We start from the raw sequence: 26909 nt of genomic DNA on the forward strand, positions 1-26909 counted from the left end.
CCGGCGACCCCCGCGATGTTAAAAGTCCCCACTGCGCCGCCGCTGAAGCTCTGGCCTGCGATGTTAAAGTTCCTGCTGCGCCAGCGCTGAAGCTCTGGGCCCGACTCCAGGAAAGGTCGCACCAAACCAGCTGTAGGGCCGCAAGGAAGGGGGGCAAAGAAGCAACAAGGAAGAAAGTTGCATCTCCGTCGAGGTAGGTGCCTGAAAAATGTTTTCCCCCTATTCCCTCCCCCCCCCCACCATCCCCCACACAAGACACAGAGAGAAACACTAAAACATACTTTTCGACATACTAAAAAAAAGTCGAAACAACTAACCCGCTGCAGGTGAGGTATGAATTTACTAATTATTGAGTGGACAGGATACACAACAAACGTGTAACAAACTCAGGCATCTCAGCCACATGTGGTCCTCCTCCCATGGCCATTCCTCTTGTTGCCATTGTATTAGGAAGTTTAAGCTTCTCTATTGTGTTCAGTTCACATCTGTATAATTTTTCATCAGATGCAGCACATATCTGTACAGCACAAAGCCATGACTTGCTCAAAGAGTCATGTTATATATGCCAGTTTCAGTTGTTCTGTAATCAATTTGAGCACCTTGCTACTCTGGATCTACATCTATTTGTCAGGCAGCAAGGTTAGTGGAACAAGAACAAAATCCTCTCTTTCCACACTGAAGACCCATTTTCTGCACATCCTATGACATACAGGGTAGTCATATTATTGGCCCTCATGCACTTTGATTCTATCGGCATTATTTGTCAACTTTCAAAGACTTGTGAAGTTAACTTGTGAAATCCAATTTTATAACTGGAATAACATAAATGGCAAATCCTCAGCTGCAATTTAGTTAACAAATCCCTCTGAATAGTAAGGTTAGTTATAGATCATGATGCATTCCATCATTGTATCGATTTACAACCATCTACTAATGTTAGGATTAGCTGGTTGGGATTTTTTCCATATTTGTGTAATTGAAAATGAAATTCAAACCTTATTTTGTATAGAGTTGATGAATCTGTACATTGTACCTAGTCAGTAAGATGGCAATTAGCAAGATCCTGCTGGTGCAATACTAGGCAAATGACAGTATCGGCAAGATTTACAAATAAAACATAATAACACAGAAAGGTGTTTTTCCATAATTTTGTAGAAAATAGAAACAGGAATGCTTTGGCAATATTGGAGGAAAAATAAGTCTGGTAAGTAATTGGAAAATTACTTTACTACTTTATTGTCATTGTAGTGGTGCAGATTTTGTAGTGGTGTGGATTTTTGTTCAGATGTTTGCAAAGTGAGAGGCAGCAGGAACCCACTCCCCCTCCCAGTCACCTATAAATCTACATATTTGAGACGTTATTTTGAGTATGCACATATGCTTCAGAAAATGTATGGTTAGCACGCAATAAAAAGGGTTTCACTGTACCTCGGTACAAGTGACAATAAACTAAACTGAAAATAAGAATGTTCATGCATTCCCCCACAAAGCTGACAAGCATAATTTCCTGCACATAACAATATTTTACATAATTACAAAACTATTGATTGATAAAGAGCTAAAGGCTGCAATAAGGACAGAAAATACTGGAAGCCCGAAAATGTTCCAGTGTATGCTTCCAGAATATTAACCTTTAAATCTCAAGGTCATAAATCTAATCCTAATTTTACAGCAAGAAATGTCATTGGCTTGCTGCTTGGGAAAATGAATGTTGAAAATCTAATGCCATCTGAACAGTTAAAATTTTCAAGCACACACTCAAAAGCAGTTTTAAAATGACCACATTATGATTAGTGCATGGTAAAATGTTTATTAGATTCTATAAGATATTTGGACCACCTTACCCAATAGGCAGAACTGAAACAATGCAGAAAGAAATGTCAAAAATTCTCAGGTTGGTCAGTTTCTCAATATCAGGAGAAATCTCCGTAATTGGATTGTCTCGTAAATTCAGCAATTCAAGGCAGGATAATTGATAAATCTTAAAGAAAAAACAGACAACATAGAAATATGTAAATCTTAATATGCTTTAAAGATCAATAATAGTGATCAAATATAGAAAGAGAAACCAATAAATGTTGAGAAAAACACAAAATGCTGGAGAACGAGTCAGAAAGCATCTGTGGAGGGAATGGACAGATGACGTTTTGGTTCGGGATCCTTCTGCAGTCTTAAGGAGTAGTGGAGGAGAAAGCTAGAAAAGAAAGGCGTGGGTGGGGCAAAACCTAGCAAGTGATAGGTAGATACAGGTAAGAGGAATTTGATTGGCAGATGGGTGGAGTAAGTAATAAAGTCTAGAAGTGAAAAGGAAACTTGACAGTGTCAGATAAGGAGAGAAATGAGTGAAATGTAAATTCAGAGGGAGAGATGGGTGGAAAGGAGCCCGGGGGGGGGAGGGGTGGGACTGGGGGGAGGAGGGAGGCAACTTGGGGATGACAGAGAAGCTTAGGGCCTACGGAAGAAAGGACAGGAGAAGGGTAGATTTGATATACCAAGTTACATAGCAATGCACCATATGTTAATATATATTAGGTAATCCCTTACTGAATTTGTAAATTATTAATCAATTGTTTAGTACGATGTTTAAGTTGTAATAAGATACTAACTGTTTTACTTAATTCATGTGTACAGCATCCTTAATGACTATATTTTAATTATTAATCTATGTATGGCAAATAGCCAGGAGGAGTTTTACTGCAAAATTGCTAAGGTACAGACCATGTCTGAAAAAACCCTACAGTGAATAGATGACAATATATTGCTCTCACCTCAGTAGGAATGTCCCGAAAGCTATTGAATGACAGGTTCAGATCCTTTAATGTGGAAACCAGTCTGGTCACGTCAGGAAGCTGATGAATAAAATATCCCTAAAATATAACACATGATGAAAAACAAGATGGGAAAAACTTTTTGGCAACTCAATATTATCTTCATTTTTTTTAGCTGTCAATTTACTTTAACAAGAATAAAAATTACATTGTGTGAAATTACACAGTTACCACACTTTGAAAAGGATATTGTTGTCATTCTTCATGAAGCTTGGTTAGAGATATTGGAAAGCAAGTATTATTATTGCGTATTGTAAAGTATGAAGGAATCAAGTACATAGGACAAGATGTTAAGAAGTCCCTTGTGCCAATAGGTGGGGAGCATTTCACGACATTCGTTGATTGTTGAGAGTGGTAGACGCTCAACATCGGTGGGGGGCGGGGGGAGATACGTATATCTTGGCCTGGGTAACCTTCAGGACAGTTGGGCACAGGACACATCATCAGTAGTGTACCCTTGCATCACTGGGTGTTTCGGCCTTTTAACACTATACACCCTCCACAGGGGCGGCCCGCTGCAGGATGATCAGCCCTCAGCGCGTGTCCCGTGTCAAACCGTCCCAAAGATTCACCCTGACATACTTGGGGACCAGCATGGGTCTTTCCGCTTGAGCCAAATCCACCGGCTGCTTCTTTCAGCCACCTCTGAGAGTGATCTTATGGTCTTCCGCAGAGCCTGACCGTGGATTCCAAGCTCCTTCAGCAGTCTGATGGTAGATGACGCAACAAATCCTCTGCATCCCACTTCAACTGGATTGACTTTGGTGTTCCAGCCACGCTGCGTTGCCTCTGCTGCAAGCTCTGCGTAGCGCAGCTTCTTACGCTCATAGGCCTCCTCAACAGAGTTCTCCCATGGAACTGTGAGCTCTATGATGTAAGCAGTCTTCTGTGAAGGGGACCAGAACACCAAGTCTGGCCTGAGGTTGGTTGGAAGCAATTTCAGGTGGAAAAATTAGTTGTCGGCCGATGTCCGCCAACATCCTCCAGTCACGGGCCCTGCATAGATTTCCTTCTTCTGATCTGGTGGAAGGATGTTTAGATGTTTTCTGTCCTTCTCGGACAAAGGTTGTTGCCCTTGGGGGGGGGGGGGGGTTGCTTGCTCTCGGAGGCAAGGAGTTGGTCGCACACTGCCTGTTCTCAAGGGCTGATGCCAGGCTTTTTAGTACCTGATTATGCCGCCACGTGTATCTCCCTTGCGTGAGGCTGGTCTTGCAGCCTACCATGATGTGTTTGAGGGTCGCTGGAGTTGGGCAGAGGGCACAGGTTGGATCCTCGCCGTACCACTGATGGAGGTTCTTTGGTGATGGAAGCACGTCATAAGTCGCTCTGATGATGAAGCTGATCTTGCTTGCTTCCATTTCCCATAGTTCTTTCCAGCTGATCTTCCTCCGCTCCACACCTTCCCACTGCATCCATTGCCCCTGTTTGGCAAGAGAAACCGCCTTTGCACTTCTTGCAGCCTCCTCCTGTCGCCGCACCTCCTCGACCACCAATGTCCTCCGCTCTGATGTTGTGGCCTTTCGCCAAGTTGGTTTACTTGTCGTACGGCCAAAGCCTCCTCTTCCCTGCTGGACTTTCCCCACGATGTCTTTGTGCCTCAGGGCTGATGAAGCTTGCTGTACTGCATCAGATGGTGTCCACTTCCGGCCAGTTACTAGGGGCGGCGCAACAGCACTGATGGTCTTGTCTCTAGAGTCCCTCAGTGTCATCTGGAGTCTTACTTTAGAACATTTGTATTCCTCTGTTAGACTAGTGAGAGATAGTTCCAGAACCCCTTTGCCATATAGGCCGATGTTAGTTAGACATCGTGGGACACCGGGCCATTTCTTCGTGTATGAAGTTATGGTTCGCTCCATCTTCTCCACAGTTGTTATTGGGGCTTCATAAACGGTCAGTGGCCACATTGTCTGAGGGAGGAGTCCAAACTGTAGGCACCAGAGCTTCAGTTTCCCAGGCAGTAGGGTCTGATTGATGTTCTCCAGGCCGTTGACAATTTCTTGCCTTAGTTGTTGCACCTGCTCTTTGTCCTTGAGACTTGCGTTGTACCATCTGCCCAGACTTTTAACTGGCTGCTCAGACACTGTTGGTATTGGGTCGTCACCGATGCAGAACCTTGTGTCTCTAAGCACCCCCTTGACTATGGAGATGCTTCGAGATTTACTTGGTTTGATTTTCATTCGAGCCCACTTGATGTTCTCCTGCAGCTTTCCAAGTAGCCGCTTGGTGCATGCTGCAGTAGTGGTTAGTGTTGTCATGTCGTCCATGTATGCCCTGATGGGTGGCAGATGGAGCCCAGCCCTGGTTCGTTCACCACCCACCACCCATTTTGAGGCCCTGATGATGACTTCCATGGCCATTGTAAAGGCCAAGGGTGAGACTGTGCAGCCTGCCATGATGCCTACTTCCAAGCGCTGCCATGTTGTACTGAAGTCAGCTGTTGTGAAGCAAAGCTGCAGGTCTTGGAAATAGCTCTTGATTAGTGTGGTGATGAGCTCTGGTACATGGAAAAAGACAAAAGATTCGCAAAGGAGTTCATGGGGAACTGAACCAAATGCATTGGCCAGATCGAGGAAAATCACATGTAGGTCTTTCTTGTCCTTCTTAGCTGCTTGGATCTGGTGCCAGATCATGCTTGTATGCTCCAAGCAGCCCGAAAATCCTGGAATTCCTGCTTTCTGTACAGATGTATCAATGTACCAAATAGGTGAACAGCCTTTGTGATACAATGCTGAAAAAGATTTTTTCCTCGACGTTGAGTAGACATATTGGCCGGAATTGGCTGATGTCTGAAGCATCCTTTTCTTTAGGTATTAGCACGCTGCCGGCCCTTCGCCACGCCTTAGGTATTGTTTGCTTCTTCCACACCACCCTCATGAGCTTCCATAGAAAGCGTAACACATCCGGTGCGTTCTTGTAGAGCTTGTATGGTACTCCGTTTGGCCCCGGAGCTGATGCTGCTCTTGCTCGCCGGACAGTGTTCTCTACCTCTTTCCATCTCGGAGGGCTGGTGTCCAGGTTGAATTCAGGTGGTTGAATAGGCGGGATGTCATGTGGGATGACTAACTGCTCATGCCTTTTCGTGTCTTGGTGGGCCTTGTCCAGGTGTTCCTCCAATTCCCGTTTTGATGTTTTCAAAGTTCCACTTTTTTCCTTTGCGAAGAGGTCTTTGATGAATTTGAAAGGGTCTTTGTAGAACTGTGTTCTTGTGTGTTCTTTCTTCTTGCGAAGTTTCCTCAAGTTCTCTGCTTTTCGCAAGGTTGCCAATCGGCTCTTGATGTCCTCTTGGAGTAGCATGAGACCTTCTCTCTCTGCGTCAGTTGCTTTTTTCCATTGCTTTTTCAACTGTCTCCTCTCTCTGATTAGCCTCTTGATCTCCTGCTGCCACCTGGACTTGATTGGTGTTGGTAATTTCTTTCCACCTCTCCCTTTACTCACCCCAAACCGTTCTTCAAGTAATGTCACAATTCACTGTATTAAGTCATAGGGATGACTGGATACTTTAAAATGCATAGGAAACCTAATAATTAAAAATATACGTTCCTGAGTACAAGGCAGCACGGTTGCGCAGCGGTGGAATTAGTGCCTTACAGCGCCAGGGGCCCTGACTGCGGCTGCTTGTCTGTATGTTCTCCCTGTGACCTGCGTCGATTTTCCATGGGATCTCCAATTTCCTTCCACACTCCAAAGACGTAGAGATTTGTAGGTTATTTGGCTTGGTACAATTGTAAATTGTTTCTAGTGTGCGTAGAATGGCGTTAGTGTGCGGGGATCTCTGGTCGGCTTCAGACTCAGTGGTCCGAAGGGTCTGTTTCCGTGCTGTATCTCAAACCTAAACTAACTCAATTTCACCCCAAAGACCTTATACAACATCCATACACTCAAACACTATTTAGCTCACACAAAGAAACCCCTTAATTTGTATTTAAAGGAAATTGATAGGAAGGACTTGCACAGGTTATTAGTGTAGATCGCGGGGCTGAATCTAAAGCTAAAAACTGTAAATGGAACGATATAAGAAGGCAATGTTTTAGCAAAATGTCAAATCAATTGATACCAAGTACAGTAAGTAGAATGACAATTAAAAACTTGAAAATTCTACATTTTGTTCCACATGCATATTTAACGATGGAAGTAAAAATTGTCACATTTTATATACTTCTGTTAAATTAACTCATAGAAAAACCTAAAAGATAAAACACTAACCATCCAATTCATTGACAGGCTGAAAGGATAGAGTAGAACTTAGGCATCATACAATTGGCCATCGATACATCTTGCAGAACCCCAAGGTGGAGTATGAAATATTACCAATGATTCCCTTGAGCGCCCACAGAGAAGTATAATAAATATATTCCTAATTGCAAGATTCCCTGCAGAAGGTAGTAGTTTCCCAAAGAAAGTCCTGGAAATGAAACCAGTTTCTGTAAAAAATAATTACATAAAACAGGGATACTTTCTGCAGTGCCTTACTATGGTGAAAGCTGATTTTTTGTTTTGCCCTGAAATTTCACATTGTTTCCAAAAGGATTTTGTTTTGAATTTTAAATCTCTATTAACCCATCTGAAAATCAAATATCCTGCCCTGTCTTCTTTCCTATTTAAAACAAATTTGTTGTTCTCTTTATCACCTTTAGATCTGATGAAATATTGACCTGAAATATTAAATGTTTCTTTCCACACATGCTGATTGAAGCATTGAATACATTTCCAGCATTTTTCTATTTTAATTTCAGATTTCCAGCATCTTCATTTAAAAAGATCTTTTACTGCAATAATCTTACATTGAGCATATTAAGTGTAATAAAAACAAACTGCTGGGAGGAACTCAGTGGTCAGCGAAGTTTGGTTTGTGCAGGGATGTAGCACTGATGTACACTAGCCATGACTTATTAAATGGAGCGGTCCAAAGGTGCTGAATATCCTATTACTGGTACTCCAGTATTTCTTATAGTTTTTTCCCTTGTACATTATTTTTGCATGCTCTATTGGGACCTCTCTTGGACCCACAATACCTCAACTCTGGTCAAGAAGGCTCACCAGCGTCTCTTCTTCCTGAGGAGACTGAAGAAGGTCCATCTGTCTCCCCAGATTCTGGTGAACCTCTACCGCTGCACCATCGAGAGCATCCTTACCAACTGTATCACAGTATGGTGTGGCAACTGCTCTGTCTCTGACCGGAAAGCACTGCAGAGGGTGGTGAAAATTGCCCAACGCATCACCGGTTCCTCACTCCCCTCCATTGAGTCTGTCCAAAGCAAGCGTTGTCTGCGAAGGGCGCTCAGCATCACCAAGGACTGCTCTCACCCCACCCATAGACTGTTTACCCTCCTACCATCCGGGAGGCGCTACAGGTCTCTCCGTTGCCGGACCAGCAGGTCCAGGAACAGCTTCTTCCCTGCGGCTGTCATACTACTCAACAATATACCTCGGTGATTGCCAATCACCCCCCACCCCCTGGACACTCCTCCAACCAGGAAAACACTATGACTGTATGCATGTAAATAGATGTATTTATTGCTCATATTCTATGTCGCTCTTCCAGGGAGATGCTAACTGCATTTCGTTGTCTCTGTACTGTACACTGACAATGACAATTAAAGTTGAATCTGAATCTGAATCTGAATCTGAATCTTATAGTCAGAATAACGTAGTTGATTGTTCTTCATTTTTCTCCACCAGTTTTTCTAAATTTAGCTTGAACGTTCTCTTCAATTCCTCTTCCTATCCTTTCCAATTCCATGAATTTCATGCAATAAAATGTAACATCGGGAGCAAGACTGGTAAATTGGTGGTACCTCAATTTGGAACAGAGCAAGAGTGAACTGTATATTTTGCTGATAACTGCCAAACTTTATGAGAATAAATTTGTAAGATACTTACCCTCAGGTTTAAAGACTCTCCACCTACTGCCATTGATTTTACAACAACATATTCATATGGGCTTATTCGTCCCTCTTGTTCTTCCTCCTTGATTGGAGATTCAGAGTCGGGAATTTCAAGAGACTGGGCACCATCATCAATATTCAGAATAGCTAAATTTAGAAAGATGTGATGAAATGCAGGTTTATCAATATATTATAGGTAACATAAACATGCAACAATACAATGTGTCCAAAACTGATAAGAATCACCTCAGGACGGCATGGTGGCAAAGTGATAGGGTTGCTGCCTTTCAGGGTCAGAGACCCAGGTTCGAACCCGGCTACGGGTGCTGTCTGTGCGGAGATTGTACATTCTCCTTGTGAGCAACGTGGGTTTTCTCCAAGATCTTTGGTTTCCTCCCACACTCCAAAGACGTACTGGTTTGTAGGTTAATTGGCTTGGTAAATGTAAAAATGTCCGTGGTGTGTGTAGGATAGTGTTAATATGCAAGGATCGCTGGTTGGCGTGGTCCCGGTGGGCAGAAGGGCCTGTTCCTGCGCTGTATCTCTAAACTAAACTTGGCAGGGCAGAGAATCCCAAAGATTCACCACTCTCTAACAGAAGAAATTTCTATGTACTTAATTTTTAAATGACTGGCCCCTTATCCTGTTGATATGTCCTTCTGTTCAAGACTTTCTCACCAGTGAAAACATTCTAACATCTATCCTGACAAGCACCCTTGCAAACCTCTATGTTTGAATAGGTTTACACCTTATTCTTCTAAAGGCTAAGGAATACAAGCCCACACTATTTAGCCCCTCGTGGTAGAATAACCATCTCATCCCAGGAATTAGCCTGGTGAATTGCCTTGGTACTGCCTACAATTTTACTACATTTCTTTGTTTAGATAAGGGGACCAAAACCGTACGCAGTATTCCAGGTGAAGATCCCACCAAGACCCTTCACAAATGCAACAAAACACCCTTACGTTTAAACTCCAAAATGAAGCACAAATTGCTGTTTGCCTTCTTAATTGCTTGTTGAAGCTGTCTGCTATCTTTTTCATTGATCCATGCACTGGAAATTTCACTTTCAGAATCTCTCCATTTAAGCAATCTGCCTTTCAATTTCTCTTACCAAAGTGCATGACCTTATTCTTCCCTACTTGAAACTCAGTTAGCTGGTCTTTCACATTGACAAACTTTTTATATCCTATAGCAGAACCACACCCATCTTCCACATTTTCATATCATTGGCAAATTTAGAAACATGACATTCTGTTCCTTCCTCCAGGTTATTGATAAATAACAGTGAATAATTGCAAGCCAAGAACTGATCCCCGCAGTACTCCACTGATTAAATCATTCCAATCTGAAAAGAACATTTATTCCAACATGAAACAGCAAGTTTTTTTATCCACTGTGTGTGTGTGTGTGCGTGTGCGCGTGTGTGCGTGTGTGTGTGTCGCACTGACGCTTGATCCAGCTCAGGCGAGTGCCCCCGAGCTTGAAGGTCGCAGACAGTCCGCTGAAAAGTCTCCATATTAACCCATGAAGTTATGTATCTTTGGATGCCATGTACCTCATGTGGATTGGAGGGTAGCTAATGTTATCCCACTTTTCTAGAAAGTAGTGAGAGAGATAACGGGGGATTATGGACCAGTTAGCCTGACATCGTGGTGGGGAAGATGCTGGAGTCAATTATTAAAGAAGTACTAATGGTGCATTTGGATAGCAGTAAAATAATTGGTCCAAGTCAGCATGGATTTATGAAGGGGAAATCCTGCTTGACTAATCTTTTGGAATTTTTTGAGAATGTGACAAGTAAAATGGATGAAGGAGAGCCAGTGAATGTAGTGTAGCTGGACTTTCAGAAAGCCTTTGATAAGGTCCCACACAGGAGATTAGTGGGCAAAATTAGAGCACATGGCATTGGGGGGAGGTATTGACATGGATAGAGAATTGGTTGGCAGACAGGAAACAAAGATTTGGAATAAACGGGTCCCTGGCAGAACGGAAGGCAGTGGCGAGTGGAGGGCCGCAACTATTTACAATATATATTAATGATTTAGATGATGGAATTAAAAGTAACACTAGCAAATTAGCAAATGACACAAAGCTGGGTGGCATTGTGAACTGTGAAGAGGATGCTAGGAGGTTGCAGGGTGCCTTGGACAGGTTGAGTGAGTGGGCAGATGCATGGCAGATGCAGTGTAATATAGATAAATGTGAGATCCACTCTGGTGGCAAGAGCAACGAGGCAGATTATTATCTCAATGGTGTCAGATTAGGAATAAGGAAAGTACAATGAGACCTGGGTGTCCTTGTACACCAGTCACTGAAAGTAAACATGCAAGTACAGCATGCAGTGAAAAAAGCTAATGGCATGTTGGCCTTCATAACGAGAGGATTTGAGTATAGGAGTAAAGAGGTTCTTTACAGGCCCCTCGTGAGACCACATCTGGAGTATTGTGTGCAGTTTTGATCTCCTAATTTGAGGAAGGACATCCTTGCTATTGAGGCAGTGCAGCGTAGGTTCACGAGGTTAATCCCCGTGATGACAGGACTGTCATACGAGGAAAGATTGGAATGACTGGGCTTGTATTCACTGGAATTTAGAAGGATGAGAGGATATCTTATAGAAACGTATAAAATTATAAAAGAACTGGACAAGCTAGATGCAGGTAAAATGTTCCCAATGTTGGGGGAATCCAGAACCAGGGGCCACTTAAGGGAGGCCATTTAAACCTGAGATGAGAAAAAGCTTTTTCACCCAGAGAGTTGTGAATTTGTGGAATTCTCTGCCACAGAAGGCAGTAGAGGCCAATTCACTGGATGAATTTAAAAGAGAGTTAGAGTTAGAGGTCTAGGGGCTAGCGGAATCAAGGGATATGGAGAGAAGGCAGGCACGGGTCACTGATTGTGGATGATCAGCCATGATCACAATGAATGGCGGTGCTGGCTCATAGGGGCAAATGGCCTCCTCCTGCACCTATATTCTATGTTTTCTTTGTTTCTAATTACTGCCTGGGATGATGTCAGGTTCTGCGAGAAAGATTCCTAGGTGAACCTGAGAGATTAACATCTACAAATAAAGCCAGCATTTTAGTCTTCCAACAATCGCCTATTGAATCAATTGAACAATTGTGAAATATGATGTTTTAAATACAAATGTTATTGCTAATTTGTTAATAATAATACATGCAGGATAACATAAATGTCTCTTTCAGTCCAGACAGTTTTTTCTTTGCTCTAGATACCATCATCGTTGGTCTTTTACATCTGTTATTAATATGTCCTTTGTATATCACAATCTACCTTTTCAGGGTGTATATTTTGATATACAACGTACATAATACAACTTCTAGTTGAGTCTGAAAATTTAACAAATCACATTCAGCTGAGTTAAGGTCGCTCCCGGCAGGCCACGGCTGTAGCCAAGTCTGATAGCAGGTCTGGCTCGCCCACCAGGAACCCACCCAGAATGGGAAGCTGCTCAACCCGGCTCCTGCTCACCCCGTGGACCAGGGGTGGGAGTCGGTCAGAGGGCCTGTAGGCAGACCAGCTGCGGGATATGTTCCACACATCTCCTTTAAACTTTGCCCCTCTGACCTTAAAACTATGCCCTCTAGTAATTGATGTTTCCATTCTCTGAGAAAGGCTCTGACTCTATGCCTCTCATAATTTTATTGACTTCTATCGTGTCTCCCTGAAATCTCTGGCTTTCCAGAGAAAACAATCCAAGTCTGTTCAACTCTCCCTGTACCCCCTAATCCAGATGTCACTCTGGTAAACCTCCTCTGCACTCTTTCCAAGCCACACATCCTTCCTATAATTGGGCAACCAGAATAGCAAGCAATACTCCAAATGTGGGCTTACCAAAGTCCTATAAAGCTGCATTGTGACTTCATGACTGTTATGCTCAAGGAGGCATGATGCAGTTTTATTGGGCTTTGGTTAGGCCGCAATTGTATTGCATGCAGTTCTAGTCACCCTATTACAGGAAGGATTATAGGACTATTATGATTGGGCGTTTCATAAAACTTATTTTTTTACTTGAAGTACTTTTATTACCTGGCAACTCTGGGGAAACTTCATAATTTAAGCCTTCACTTTTGTTTCTAGCAGCAGCATTCATTTCTGGAAGAATAACATACTCTATTAGTTCAAGGTGATATCTCGGTAAACTACGCATTTTACAAGCTTAAGGTCCTAATAATGAATTTGACCATTTCAAATAATCAGCTTTGAAATTTGTATCAGAATGGCTTTTTTTTCCCTTCTCTGACTTCATTCATCTCCTTAAGTTTACATATCCCCAAAGTAGATCAGCCTTTGCCACACTCTTTCACAACTAATTGCACACTCCCTTATTCTGAGACAAATGAATTGAATGATACGGCATGGATCTTCAGCCTACTGAGTCCACGTAGACCACCGATCACTCGTTCCTATAAGACTATGTTATCCCACTTTTGTCTCCACCGCCTACACATTTGGTAGTAGTTTATAGAGGCCAAACCTACTAACCTATGAATCTACATATCGTTTGGTTGTACGGGGAAACCACAGCACCCGGAAGAAACCCTAGTTTACGTAGAGAAAGTGCAAACTCCACACACATAGCACTCAAGGTCAGGATCAAACCAGTGTCTCTGGTGCTGTGTGTTGCAGCTCTACCAGTTGTGCAACTGTCCTCTGAATCTGGATTCTCCTACGAGAAGAAAAGTCCTCTTAGAATTTACCATGTATAGCCCATCAGATATCTTGTATGTTTCACAAAATGTTCCTCAGCATGCATTTAGCAAATACATTATCATCTTGGTAACATCTTTTGTTAAGCTGCAATGAAGAAAACTATGCAGTCCAGCCCTACTCAAAGGTTATTTAGAACTGGGCTGTATTAAAGTGTGACTGCATGCTTAGCAGTCCTATTATTAAGATGGAATATAGTCACTTTTATTTTGTGGGAGACTTGATTGAGATTCTCCAAAAGCACTTTCATTTTTACCAAGTCATTATTAGTGATCATGCTTGCCCACCCCTTCAATCCAGCAATGTTTTGATATAGAAAATTGACAGTTTTCATGCTAAAGTTATGGGATTAGTTTGATGCTAGACTATGTGCAATGCATCTTCCATGTTCATCTCACAATTAGAATTCTGCTGCTCTTTACAGTATAAAATGGAAGATATTACCCTAAACTGGAAATTAAGCACTTATGAAGTAAGTTGTATGTTCCGTGTTAATTGCTGATCAGAAAGCAGTTAGCAGGAAAAATAGGGATGCGTATTGGAAAATGTGATGTCAGGATCACTTAAGTGTGGGCAAGTTGATTAATGCTGATACCCACAATTGATATGTACGAGCAAATAATTATTGCACTGACTATTGTGACAGAGAACCATTAATAACCTTGGAAGAACAGCATTTGTTTTCCGAGGTGCTTTAATAAAAACATTTAAATGGAAAAACATATTTTCTTAGCTGCCCATTAATAGAATTATATTAACAGAAATGATCAACTTTGGTGCAAGTGAAACCATGATAAACTGAGATTAGATTACAGAATTTGCCAGAATATATTAATTAAAATAGCAATAGTACATAAACATTATAATATATAAAAGGGAAATCATATTTGACAAATGCTAGACTGTAAGTCTCAGTATAGATAAGGGCTCATAAGTGGAGATGGTATATTTGGGCTTTCAGAAGACTTGGTATAAAGTGCCAAAACAAGATCATTAAACAAAATTAGAGCATAGTTTTGAGGATAATATACTGGAGTAGACTGACAATTGGTTAATGAACAGAAAACAGTGAGTATGGTTAAACAGGGTTTTTTTTACGTGGGAAGTTGTGACTTGAAGTGCTGCAGGGATCATTGCTGGGGCTCCTGCTGTTCCCAACATATATCAATGCCAAGGGGATTAAAAGGTAATATATTCAAGTTTTGATGATACAAAGCTAGATAAATGTGGGAATTAGCAGGAGGAGGGAAAGAGGCTTCATGGGGAAACAGACAGGCTAATGAAGCTCTGCATTTTTGGCTAATTTTGATCCCTTCTTTTCCTATTCAGTAAAAAGGAACTCTTCCATGGAATGTGTGTGACTACCATACTTTTTAAAAAGAAACATTTATTGCAATGTTGTTTTGGAGAGGACAGCACAGAACAATTAACCACAGACTTTAACTGTACAAGTGATTAATGGAAAGCAGTGAGGCGCGAGAATATTCCCACCGTACCTCTGAATGCAAGGATGGTGAAACTCTTCTAACCTTTACTTATACCTGTATCAAGTTATTTGGGAAAATCTATGTTTAAATGGTTACTTTCTCCATTCTAGATATTTCTGTTTGCAATACAAACATTGAGAATTTTAGCTATAATCTTCTCAGTGATAACTACAGAGATATCATACCAAGAATCTGCTGTCTCTGAGGGATTCGCTTCAATACTGGTGGGATGTCATCAATGGATAATTCTACGATGTTCACTTTTTTCTGGTTATGCTTCAGTAACTGAGATTCCAGGAGAGTTACAATCTTGTTGAAGTTTTGGTGGGATAAAACAATCTTTCTCTCATCTAAAGGTGGTGGAGACACACTATTTTTCTGAAGAAAATTGGCTAGAGTGAAGGCTGCAGGAATACAGTAGCGAATATCATCCTCTGTAAAATATGGATCATATCTGTGTACAATACCACGACGGGAAGGAAATCCATTTCGATCAGATGACCTGCAAGTCATTGATACATCCTTCATCTCATGTTCATCGATTGAGTCACATTTTTTCTTGAGCACAGCAGCAGGACATGATGCATTTTCTGTTGAAATTTAACCGGAACATACACATTAGAAAGCAGTAACATACATATTTGAAAGCACTGTAAAATAGTTGAATATTCTAGGCATATTTATGATTCCTCACCAAAATGCTATCATATGGCAAAGTGGGTAAACTTAAGCACCAAAATTAGATATACAATTTGTACAAATTCTCTAAAAAACATTTACTAATGGTTTCAACGGCAAACTGAAATGCAAATTATATTTGTGCAAAACATAGCTCAAAAAAGGTTTGCTCAATATTGCCATGAGGTAAAGAAATATTTTTGATGCAAAATAATATAGACTTAGATGGTACCATCAGCAACAGCACATTTATTATAGATTTCCTTAGCTAGCCTTTCAGAAACATTTCGTAAATTCTATTTACAATGAGGGAAATCCGTGCATGCATCAGTAGCTGAAAACACAGAAATGCGCAGATCATGCCAAGTTTAAAGCAGGCAAAAGACTGCAGATGCTAGAATCTTGAGTGAAAATAAGCGATGGAGGAACTCAGCAAGTCAGGCAGCACCTGTGGAGAAATGGATAGTGAATGTTTTGAGACAGGACCTTTCTTCAAGACTAGAGTAGTTGGGAGATAGCTGGTGGAAAGAGGTGAAGGTAAGGAATGGGGCAAGGCAAGAACAAGTCATAGGTGGATCCAGGAAAGGAATGGGTGAAGGAGAGGGTGGAAAAAGTCACATAGGCTAGAAGTGACAAGTGGAGAAAACAAAGGGCTGTAGGTGGTGGAATTTGATAAGAAAGGTAGTTGGCTTGCAAGATGGCCCAATATCATCAATTAATTTAACTTTACACAAACAAGCCATCGGTTGGGATAGGTAAGTAACATTATCATCAACCTTCATTGTTGATGCTACTGCTGCTCAGATTCGAATTACCTCAGACACCAATACGTGTGAAATACCAGTAGTCAGGTAACTTTATGAAATTTCCCAAAAGCTGTTCAACAGCTGTTGATTTTTACCTTCCCTCTCAAAAGAGCTGAACAATGACCTTTTGGTATCTAAACTGGGAAAAACAGGTGTTGACAGGATACATCTGGAATTCTTGAAGAAAATTATCTTATGGGAAGATGTAGTGTACAGAATAGTTATCCCAACAAAGTGACCCCAATTTAAAGTTAGGAATCCTTGAGGTTAACAACATATTGCTCCTCCCTTCACACAGGATCCATGAACAAATTCTTCTAAAGATTGAGCAAAGGGCTTAAGAGAGCAGTGATACTTGAACAGACAGAATTCCACATTTTCTCTGACACCCAGTTCGGCTTTCATTAAACTCCTAGAGGTTTTCAGAATGATATCAGGCCAGGAACTACTTTCATAGACATTTGCTTGATCTGCAACACCACATGTCGCATGAGTAAGATGTTGGATGTGTTATGGTTCATCACAATATGAGAATACGCGGAAACTGATCTACTCAGTGATTAGCAATTGACAGTTCTGCACTTAGCGTGGAGAAATAAAATAAGTTGACCACATAAGTTTATGATGGGCTTTCAAAGAAATCTTCTCTCCTCAAAGTATATGCATTATTGATAAGGACAGCACAGTGGCATAGCTGAGAAAGCTGCTGCCTCACAGTGCCAGAGAGTTGGGTTCAATCCTAACTTTGGGTGATGTCTGTGTCTAGTTTGCATGTTCTCCCTGTGACCGTGTGAGTTTCATCCGGGTGCTCCCATATCACAAAGATGTGCAGGTTTCTAGGTCAATTGGCGCCTATGTTGCTCCTAATGTGTAGGGAGTGGATGGGAAAGTGGAATAATGTCGAACTAGCATGAATGGGCGATTGATAGGCAACGTAGAATTGGTGTGTTGAAGGGCTTGTTTCCATGCTGTAACTCTAAACTAAACTCTCCCACTGACAGGTTTCCTTCATTTTGCATGCTCTGATGATAAAAAAATGAGCCTCGTCTCAGTCAGGTGAAGATCTGTGCAATACCAACATCTCTCTCTCCCAGATAGTCCTTGGGAATAAGGATCACCTATTTCCAGCATAGTCCTGGGGAATTTGAGATGGCTAATGAGGCCAATATGGGACATTCAGGTTCTGCTGCAGGTGAGGCAGAGCAGGTGGACAGCTTGGTATGTGATGTGCTCCCTCGGCTATTTATATCACTATGTTTCTATGTTCACTCTCAGTGAAAAGTTTCTAGGTTCTCAATGCACTCTCAAATGCTCCTCTATTTTGAGCATCATGGGACAAAGATTCCCATGAATAGGTGTTTGAGAAGGAACTGCAGATGCTGGAAAATCGAAGGTAGACAAAAGTGCTGGAGAAACTCAGCGGGTGCAGCAGCATCTATGGAGCGAAGGAAATAGGCAACGTTTCGGGCCGAAACCCTTCTTCAGACTGGAGCGAAGGAAATAGGCAATATTTCGGGCCGAAACCCTTCTTCAGGCCTATTTCCTTTGTTCCATAGATGCTGCTGCACCCGCTGAGTTTCTCCAGCACTTTTGTCTACCCATGAATAGGTGGGAACGTCGTTTATTTTTAGGGAGGCTTTGGAAACATCCTCGAATAGTTTCCTTTGTTCAACTCATAATCACCTGTTGGAGCAGAATATGGTGTCAGGTATGTGAATGATGTGTCCTGCCTTTTAGAAATGAATGAGAGTAAGCAGGGACTCAATGCTGGGTTTGTTGATCGAATTAGAATCAGAATCACACTTTATTCGCCAAGTATGTTTTGCAACATACGAGGAATTTCATTGGCCAGGTCAGTCATACAATTAAAACCAACTGATCACTCAAAAAACACATTTTAACATGAACATCCACCACAGTGACTCCTACACATTCCTCACTGTGGTGGAAGGCGAAATAAAGTTCAAGTCCTTCCTTTGTTCTTCCTCGGTCGTGGGCCTCGAGCCCACGTTGACGGGACGATCTTGACTCCCGTAGCTGGCGGCGTTCGAGCCCTCCGCGTCGAGGCGATCAAGCTCCCGCATTGGGGGGAATGTCAGCTCCCCCGCGCCGGCCGATCAAACCTCGCATCGGGGCTGGTCGAACCTCCCGTGACGTTGGCGCTCCCGACTAGCCTCTCCCGAGACTGCGAGCCCTTGATTGTAAAGTCCGCAGTGGTCGCGGTGGGAGCGATCCCAGGCAAGGGATCAGCTCCGATGTTAAGTCCGCGCCCTGCGGTGGGGCTCACGACAGTCCGAGGAGGCCTCCAGCTCCATCGATGGAAGGCCGCAGAGCCCGGAGAATGTGATACGAAAAATTGATCACATCTCCGGGAAGGTAGGAACTTGAAAAAAAGTCACATACTTTAGACACACTAAAAATAACAAAAAAAACCCAAAAAGGACAGACTGTAGGGGAGGCTGCCATCGAAGCGCCACCGGGTGGAATCTCAGTGGAATTGTGTCCACCTTTGATTTAAACCAGCATCTGCAGTGCTTTCCTACACATAAGTAGAACTAACATTTGTTTCAAACATCTCATTATGAAAAGGAAATTATAGAAATAGCTTAATGACAATAGCGATCGTGATAATGCAAATCAATTTTCCAATGCACAGAAATAGAAATAACAAAAATGAAATGTCATTGCACTACACATGGCAAACATTTAAAAATACATATGCAATCAATAAAATTAAACTGTCTGGAACCAGAAGCTTAAGTACTAGCTTTAGTTTTCAGTTTTAGTTTTAGAGATAGTCTCGAACTTTTTATTGTTACTGTACAAATAATGTCACAGTTCACTTCAATTAAAATAATGCACTTACCAAATGAAAGCGTGTCTTTTGGCAGCAATGGTCTACGAAGCAGTTGTGGACATTTGGACATGCTGCACACAGTTCAGATATCCTGGGTTTATTGCAACCACAAGGAAAAACTTAATGGAAACAAAAGCAAACTTTCATATTAATAATACAAAAAAAAAATTGGGTAAATGAAATGGCAATGTTTTTCTGCATCTTTCCAATAGTAACTCATCTTGCCTTTATTTGCTGTAGCCACTTTTGATATCTAAAGGAAACAGTTTAAGTGTCTACCTTTTAAATGTTAAAATAACTCACCTTGCATTAAAAATGGCATTTTAAAACCTCATCAAATCATGACATAAGAAACTGCTGAAACAGTAATTTTGAGCAAAAAGCAACATGCTGGAGGAACACGGCAAGCCAGGCGTCATCTGTGGAGGGAATGGACAGTCGACGGTCCGGGTCAGGACCCTTCTTCAGACTGATGGAGTGGTGGGAGGGAGGGTGAAGAAAGTTAGATAAGAGATGGAGTGGGCCAAAGCCTTGCAAGTGGGGCAACGCCTGACAAACCCCACCCTTCTGCCCCATCACCCCTCACACCTATCCACCTATCACTTGCCAGGCTTTGCTCCACTCCCACCTGCTTTCCAGCTTTCGTTCCCCCCCCACCCCCACCCCCGACACCATCAGTGTGAAGAAGGGAAGAAGGGTCCTGACTCAAAACGTTGTTTGTCAAATTCCTCCAGTTACTGCCTGGCCCACTAAGATCCTATCTGAAAGAGTGACTACACTTGAACAGTAATTCAGTATGTTATGAAACACATATGTTGAGGAGAAAACAAAGTGGCTTTAGGTCTATTATTATCACATGTACTGAGGTGCAGTGAAAACATAGAAACATAGAAAATAGGTGCAGGAGTAGGCCATTCGTCCCTTCGAGCCTGCACCGCCATTCAATATGATCATGGCTGATCATCCAAATCAGTATCCTGTACCTGCCTTCTCTCCATACCCCCTGGTTCCTTTAGCCACAATGGCCACATCTCCCTCTTAAATATAGCCAATGAACTGGCCTCAACTACATTCTATGGCAGAGAACTCCAGAGATTCACCACTCTGTGTGAAAAATGGTTTTCTCATCTCAGTCCTAAAAGATTTCTCCTTTATCCTTAAACTGTGACCTTTTGTTCTGGACTTCCCCAACATCAGGAACAATCTTCCTGCATCTAGCCTGTCCAACCCCTTAAGAATTTTGTAAGTTTCTATAAGATCCCCACTCAATCTTCTAAATTCTAGCGGTTACAAGCCGAGTCTATCCAGTCTTTCTTCATATGAAAGTCCTGACATCCCAGGAATCAGTCTGTTGAACCTTCTCTGTACTCCCTCTATGGCAAGAATGTCCTTCCTCAGATTAGGAGACCAAAACTGTACGCAATACTCCAGGTGTGGTCTCACCACGATCCTGTACAACTACAGTAGAACCTCCCTGCTCCTATACTCAAATCCTTTTGCTATGAATGCTAACATACCATTCGCTTTCTTTATTGCCTGCTGCACCTGCATGCCTACTTTTAATGACTGGTGTACCATGACACCCAGGTCTCTTTGCATCTCCCCTTTTCCTAATCGGGCACCATTTAGATAATAGTCTACTTTCCTGTTTTTGCCACCAAAGTGGATAACCTCACATTTATCCACATTATACTGCATCTGCCAAGCATTTCCCACTCACCCAGCCTATCCAAGTCACCTTGCAGCCTCCTAGCATCCTCCTCACAGCTAACACTGCCCCCCAGCTTCGTGTCATCCGCAAACTTGGAGATGTTGCATTCAATTCCCTCGTCCAAATCATTAATATATATTGTAAATAGCTGGAGTCCCAGCACTGAGCCTTGCGGTACTCCACTAGTCACTGCCTGCCATTGTGAAAAGGACCCGTTTACTCCTACTCTTTGCTTCCTGTCTGCCAGCCAGTTCTCTATCCACATCAATACTGATCCCCCAATACCGTGTGCTTTAAGTTTGTATACTAATCTCTTATGTGGGACCTTGTCGAAAGCCTTCTGAAAGTCCAGATATAACACATCCACTGGTTCTCCCTTATCCACTCTAATAGTTACATCCTCGAAAAATTCTATAAGATTTGTCAGACATGATTTACCTTTCATAAATCTATGCTGACTTTGTCCAACGATTTCACCATTTTTCAAATGTGCTGCTATCCCATCTTTAATAACTGACTCTAGTAGTTTCCCCACTACCGATGTTAGACTAACTGGTCTGTAATTCCCCGTTTTCTCTCTCCCTCCCTTATTAAAAAGTGGGGTTACATTAGCTACCCTCCAATCCTCAGGAACTACTCCAGAATCTAAAGAGTTTTGAAAAATTATCACTAATGCATCCACTATTTCTGGGGCTACTTCCTTAAGTTCTCTGGGATGCAGCCTATCTGGCCCTGGGGATTTATCGGCCTTTAATCCATTCAATATCCCTAACACCACTTCCCGGCTAACCTGGATTTCACTCAGTTCCTCCATCTCATTTGATCACTGGTCCCCTGCTATTTCCGGCAGATAAATATTTAAGTCTTCCTTAGTGAAGACAGAACCAAAGTAGTTATTCAATTGGTCTGCCATGTCCTTGTTCCCCATGATCAACTCACCTGTTTCTGACTGCAAGGGACTACAATTGTTTTAAATAATCTTTTTCTCTTCATATATCTATAAAAACTTTTGCAGTCAGTTTTTATGTTCCCTGCCAGTTTTCTTCCATAATCTATTTTCCCTTTCCTAATTAAGCCCTTTGTCCTCCTCTGCTGGACTCTGAATTTCTCCCAGTCCTCTGGTAGGCTGCTTTTTCTGGCTAATTTGTATGGTTCATCTTTTGTTTTGATACTATCCCTGATTTCCCTTGTTATCCACGGATGCACTACCTTCCCTGATTTATTCTTTTGCCAAACTGGGATGAATAATTGTTGTAGTTCATCCATGCAGTCTTTAAATGCCTTCCATTGCATATCCACCGTTAACCCTTTAAGAATCAATTGCCAGTCTATCTTGGCCAATTCACGTCTCATACCCTCAAAGTTACCTTTCTTTAAGTTCAGAACCCTTGTTTCTGAATTAATTATGTCACTCTCCATCCCAATGAAGAACTCAACCATATTATGGTCACTCTTACCCAAGGGGCCATGCACAACAAGACTGCTAACTAACCCTTCCTCATTACTCAATACCCAGTCTAGAATAGCCTGCTCTCTCGTTAGTTCCTCTGCATGTTGGTTTAGAAAATTATCCCGCATACATTCCAAGAAATCCTCTTCCTCAGCACCCCTGCCAATTTGATTCACCCAATCTATATGTAGATTGAAGTCACCCATTATAACTGTTTTACCTTTGTTGCACGCATTTCTAATTTCCTGTTTGATGCCATCCCCAACTCCACTACTACTGTTAGGTGGCCTGTACACAACTCCCACTAGCGTTTTCTGCCCCTTAGTGTTTTGCAGCTCCACCCATATCGATTCCACATCCTCCAAGCTAATGTCCTTCCTTTCTATTGCGTTAATCTCCTCTCTAACCAGCAACGCTACCCCACCTCCTTTTCCTTTCTGTCTATACCTCCTGAATATTGAATATACCTGGATGTTCAGCTCCCAGCCTTGGTCACCCTGGAGCCATGTCTCCATGATCCCAACTATATCATAGTCATTAATAGCTATCTACATATTCAATTCATCCACCTTATTGCAAATACTCCTTGCATTGAGACACAAAGCCTTCAGGCTTGCTTTTACACACACTTACCCCTTATACAATTATGTTGAAAAGTGGCCCTTTTTGATTTTTGCCCTGGATTTGTCTGCCTGCCACTTTTACTTTTCACCTTGTTACCTATTGCTTCTACCCTCATTTTACACCCCTCTGTCTCTCTGCTCACATTTAAGAAACCCACCACCTCTTATTCTCTGTTTATTATCTTTTTCTTCTTTTCCCCCTACATGATGGGTCTGAGTGCTTCCCTTCTCTGCCTCCTGTCTCCCACACTGTCTACTAGCTTTCTCTATTTGAGTTCCTCCCCCTAACCGTCCTAGTTTAAAGTCTCCCCAGTAGCTTTTACAAATCTCCCCGCCACGATATTGGTCCCCCTCGGGTTCAAGTGCAACCTGTCCTTTTTGTACAGGTCACACCTTCCCCAAAAGAGGTCCCAATGATCCAGAAACTTGAATCCCTGCCCACTGCACCAGTCCTTCAGCCACGCATTTATCCTCCACCTCGCTCCATTCCTGCTCTCACTTTCGCGTGGCACAGGCAGTAATCCTAAAATTGTTACGTTTGCGGTCCTTTTCCTTAACTCTCCTCCTAACTCCCTAAATTCTCCTTTCAGGACCTCTTCTCTTTTTCTACCTATGTCATTGGTACCTATATGTACCATGACCTCGAGCTCCTCTCCCTCCCATTTCAGAATATCTTGGACACGTTCAGACACATCCCAGACCCTGGCACCAGGGAGGCAAACTACCATCCGGGTCTCCCGACTGCGTCCACAGAATCGCCTATCTGACCCCTTAACTATAGAGTCCCCTATTACTACTGCCCTCCTCTTCTTTTCCTTAGCCTTCTGAGCAACAGGGCCGGTCTCTGTACCGGAAGCCCGGCCGCTGTCGCTACCCCCAAATTCCATGAAAAGATTTGTTTTGCATGGAAAACAATCAAATTAGATAATGCTCTACTTAAATGTAATCGAGCCAAACTCAAGTAGGATAGGTAGAGCAAAGAAAAAGATACAGAGTGCAGAATATAGTTCTCAGCATTATAGTGCAGCAGATCCAGAGACAATGTCCAATGTTTGAAATGGGCTAGAAGTGAATCAGATAGTATCCTAGTTTACAGAAGGACTATTCAGAAGCCTGACGACAATAGGGGAAGGAGCTGTTCCCGAGTCTGGTGGTGCACACTTTCAATCTTCTGCCCGACAGGAGCAGGGAGAAGGAGTAGAGGAATGACAGGGGGATGACAAATCTTTGAATATATTGGCTGCATTCAAAGACTTGTCCCACCCCGAACATTTAATCTCCCTAATCCAAGTAATCCATGGACTTTTCTCTATCCTTCTGATCCACCCAGGTTATCTCAACTGACCTTTCTTTCTAACCCTCACCTCCAGCGCATCCCCTTCCCCCATCACTCTGTTTCTTTCCCCTCCCCTACCAGGTACCATCTGCCCATTATCCTTTTGACATCTGGTTCTACTTATCATCCTCTTTAAATATTAGATTCCAGAATCTGCAGCTCTTTGTTGCTTTCACTTATCATCTGCCAGCCTCCATCCCTATTTCCACCCTCCCCTCAACCAACCCCAGGCCCCATCTGTCAATCATCTCCATCCTTACCTGGTGTCACCTTTCAACCGTCTCACCCCTCCACCTCACCTCTCTACACTGGCTATTTATGTCCTGCACCTCAGTCCTGATGCAAGGCCTCGACTTGAAATGTCAACTATCATAGCATCCTAATCCACCCCATCTCACCTGATCAGCTCCTTCGTTTTTTTGATGTTCAAGAGGAGGCTGTTATCCTGGCACCAGAGTGCTAGATCAGCCACCTCCTCCCGGTAGGCCTTCTCATCGTTGTCTGAGATCAGGCCCACCACCACAGTGTCATCAGCAAACTTAATTATTGAGTTGGAGCTGAACCTAGCCACACAGTCATGTGTGTACAGGGAGTACAATAGGGGGCTGAGGACGCAACCCTGGGGCAATCCTGTGCTCAGGGTGAGGGACTTCGATGTATTCCCTTCCATCTTGACTACCTGGGGCCTGGCGGTGAGAAAGTCCAGGACCCAGGCACACAGGGAGGTGTTGAGCCCCAATTCCATTAGCTTCCCGGCCAGTCTGGTGGGGACTATCGTGTTGAAGGCTGAACTGTAGTCTATGAACAGCATCCTCACGTAGCCCCCCTTCTGGCTGTCCAGATGGGAGAGAGCGGTGTGCAAGACCTGGGAGACCGCATCGTCCGTGGATCTGTTCGGACGGTATGCGAACTGCAACGGGTCCATGTTCCGAGGGAGGAAGGCGCAGATGTGTTTCTTCACCAGCCTCTCAAAGCATTTCATAACTACCGAGGTAAGGGCCACCGGACGGTAGTCATTCAGACAGGCTGGGGAGGCATTTTTAGGTACCGGTACAATGATTGATTTTTTGAAGCAGGCAGGGACCACGGACTTGTCCAGGGAGAGGCTGAATAATGTAGTGAGCACTGGAACTAGCTGCATAGCACAGGACTTGAGTACTCGCCCCGAGATGCCATCGGGGCCTGCAGCTTTTCTCGTGTTCCCCCGTGTCAGAGCCCTCCTCACGTCGTGCTCGGACAGCGAGAATATGTGCACATTCCTCCCTTCAGCTTCGGTAGCCAGCCCGCTGGCGGTATTGTCGATAGTCGGCAGACCTATCTTGATCCCTTTATACAAAGTTTTATGTTGCGAGTAGCCCTATTAAATCCCGCAGTATTTTTTTGGGCATATGGTGGTACAAATATACCGCAATGGGAACGTTCCAAACCAGCGCGTTCCACAGAGTTCCACAGGATCCCAATCGAAAGCTGATTTAAATGGCCATTAATTTACAGCAATTGAACACTAAATTCCTTCCATTTGGCCTATAAATTAATGTAAATGAGATTTTAAAATCATGTTTTATTGTGAATTCTTTGTGAATGTTATTTGGACACTTAGGCTATTTAAAAATGTTAATCTTTTCTTAAGAAATGGATAGATGTTTAGATCTAGTAATTGAAGTTTGGAATTAGCTACAATTGGGTAACTAACTAATTATATGCTTTAATTTCATCAGGTCATCCAAGTAAGATTGTTTCATATTTGTTTCAGAATGCTTCAATCTATAATAACTGAACATTTCTGTCAGTTCTCTTAATTTTTAAGAAAATTATGGCCATTTCACTGTCCTCGATCACAGCTTTTGTGTTAAGTCAATGGAAAATCAATAGGGAACAAGATGCTAATTTCCGAGTATGAAAATGGCCATAATTTTTTTTAATACTGAAGATATGAAAGTGAATTAGGTGTCAAATTAAACTTATTTTTGTGCTTTATCTGATGGGATAAATTGCAGACTTGATTTTTAAAATCTCAAAATTTTGTAACATTGCTACCTCACCCAATCTTGTTCACCTAACCTAACCCAGCGCAGCACATCTCGCTCCATCATATCTACTTCATCCCTCCCCCGCCTACTTTACCTGACCAGACCCTGCCTAACCCACCTTACTGCGTGCCGTCTCACCTTAACCACCACTTCGCCCCTTGCCCTCCACCTCTGCCCGGCCGGTCGATTAATGGTCAGGCCGGTACTGTGGCCGTTCTTTCCCCGCACCAGAGAGCGGCAGCGAGCTGCTGCTAGGCACTGCCGCTGCCACCGTCACACAGTCAGAGCGCCGCCATAGCCAGCGCTGCCTAGCAACAGAGCTGACAACCGCCGCAGCCTCGCTGTGAGGTGAAGCGCGAGCCGTGCGCCTCGGCCGCTCACGGGAACCGCAGGCTCCGATCCTGCACTGGGATTCAGACCGTTGCGCACTTCAAAAAGATAGGCACCCGTGTGCGGAATGCTCGAAACAGGAGGCGGCATTAATGGC

General features: G+C 42.9%; 1 protein-coding gene across 2 annotated transcripts; it reads right to left on the reverse strand.

The window, feature by feature from the left end:
- On the reverse strand, nt 1–26909 carry LOC116980534 (leucine-rich repeat-containing protein 63-like). 2 transcript variants are annotated; one of them, XM_033032854.1, is made up of 8 exons: nt 26561–26909; nt 19282–19391; nt 15117–15521; nt 12764–12829; nt 8709–8860; nt 2769–2867; nt 1845–1981; nt 1–130 (listed from the first exon to the last, which is right to left on the reverse strand). In XM_033032854.1, the coding sequence occupies exons 2-8, from the start codon at nt 19340–19342 to the stop codon at nt 64–66; spliced, it is 987 nt and encodes a 328-aa protein (XP_032888745.1). In that variant the 5' UTR covers nt 19343–19391; nt 26561–26909; the 3' UTR covers nt 1–63. The 2 variants fall into 2 exon arrangements, with proteins under 2 accessions (XP_032888745.1, XP_032888746.1); XM_033032855.1 differs by lacking the exon at nt 12764–12829.

The sequence above is a fragment of the Amblyraja radiata genome, chromosome 14 (assembly GCF_010909765.2).
Source record: "Amblyraja radiata isolate CabotCenter1 chromosome 14, sAmbRad1.1.pri, whole genome shotgun sequence".
Taxonomy (NCBI): Eukaryota; Metazoa; Chordata; class Chondrichthyes; order Rajiformes; family Rajidae; genus Amblyraja; species Amblyraja radiata.

What these genes read in the sequence shown, in the direction of transcription:
- LOC116980534 (XM_033032854.1), bottom strand. Translation starts at nt 19,342, where the DNA reads ATGTCCAAATGTCCACAACTGCTTCGTAGACCATTGCTGCCAAAAGAC. An exon ending in GAGAGTCTTTAAACCTGAGG is followed by an intron (nt 2,868 to 8,708) that starts GTAAGTATCTTA and finishes GTTATATTTTAG; the next exon opens with GGATATTTTATTCATCAGCT. An exon ending in GTTTCAGTTCTGCCTATTGG is followed by an intron (nt 131 to 1,844) that starts GTAAGGTGGTCC and finishes GCGGCCCTACAG; the next exon opens with CTGGTTTGGTGCGACCTTTC.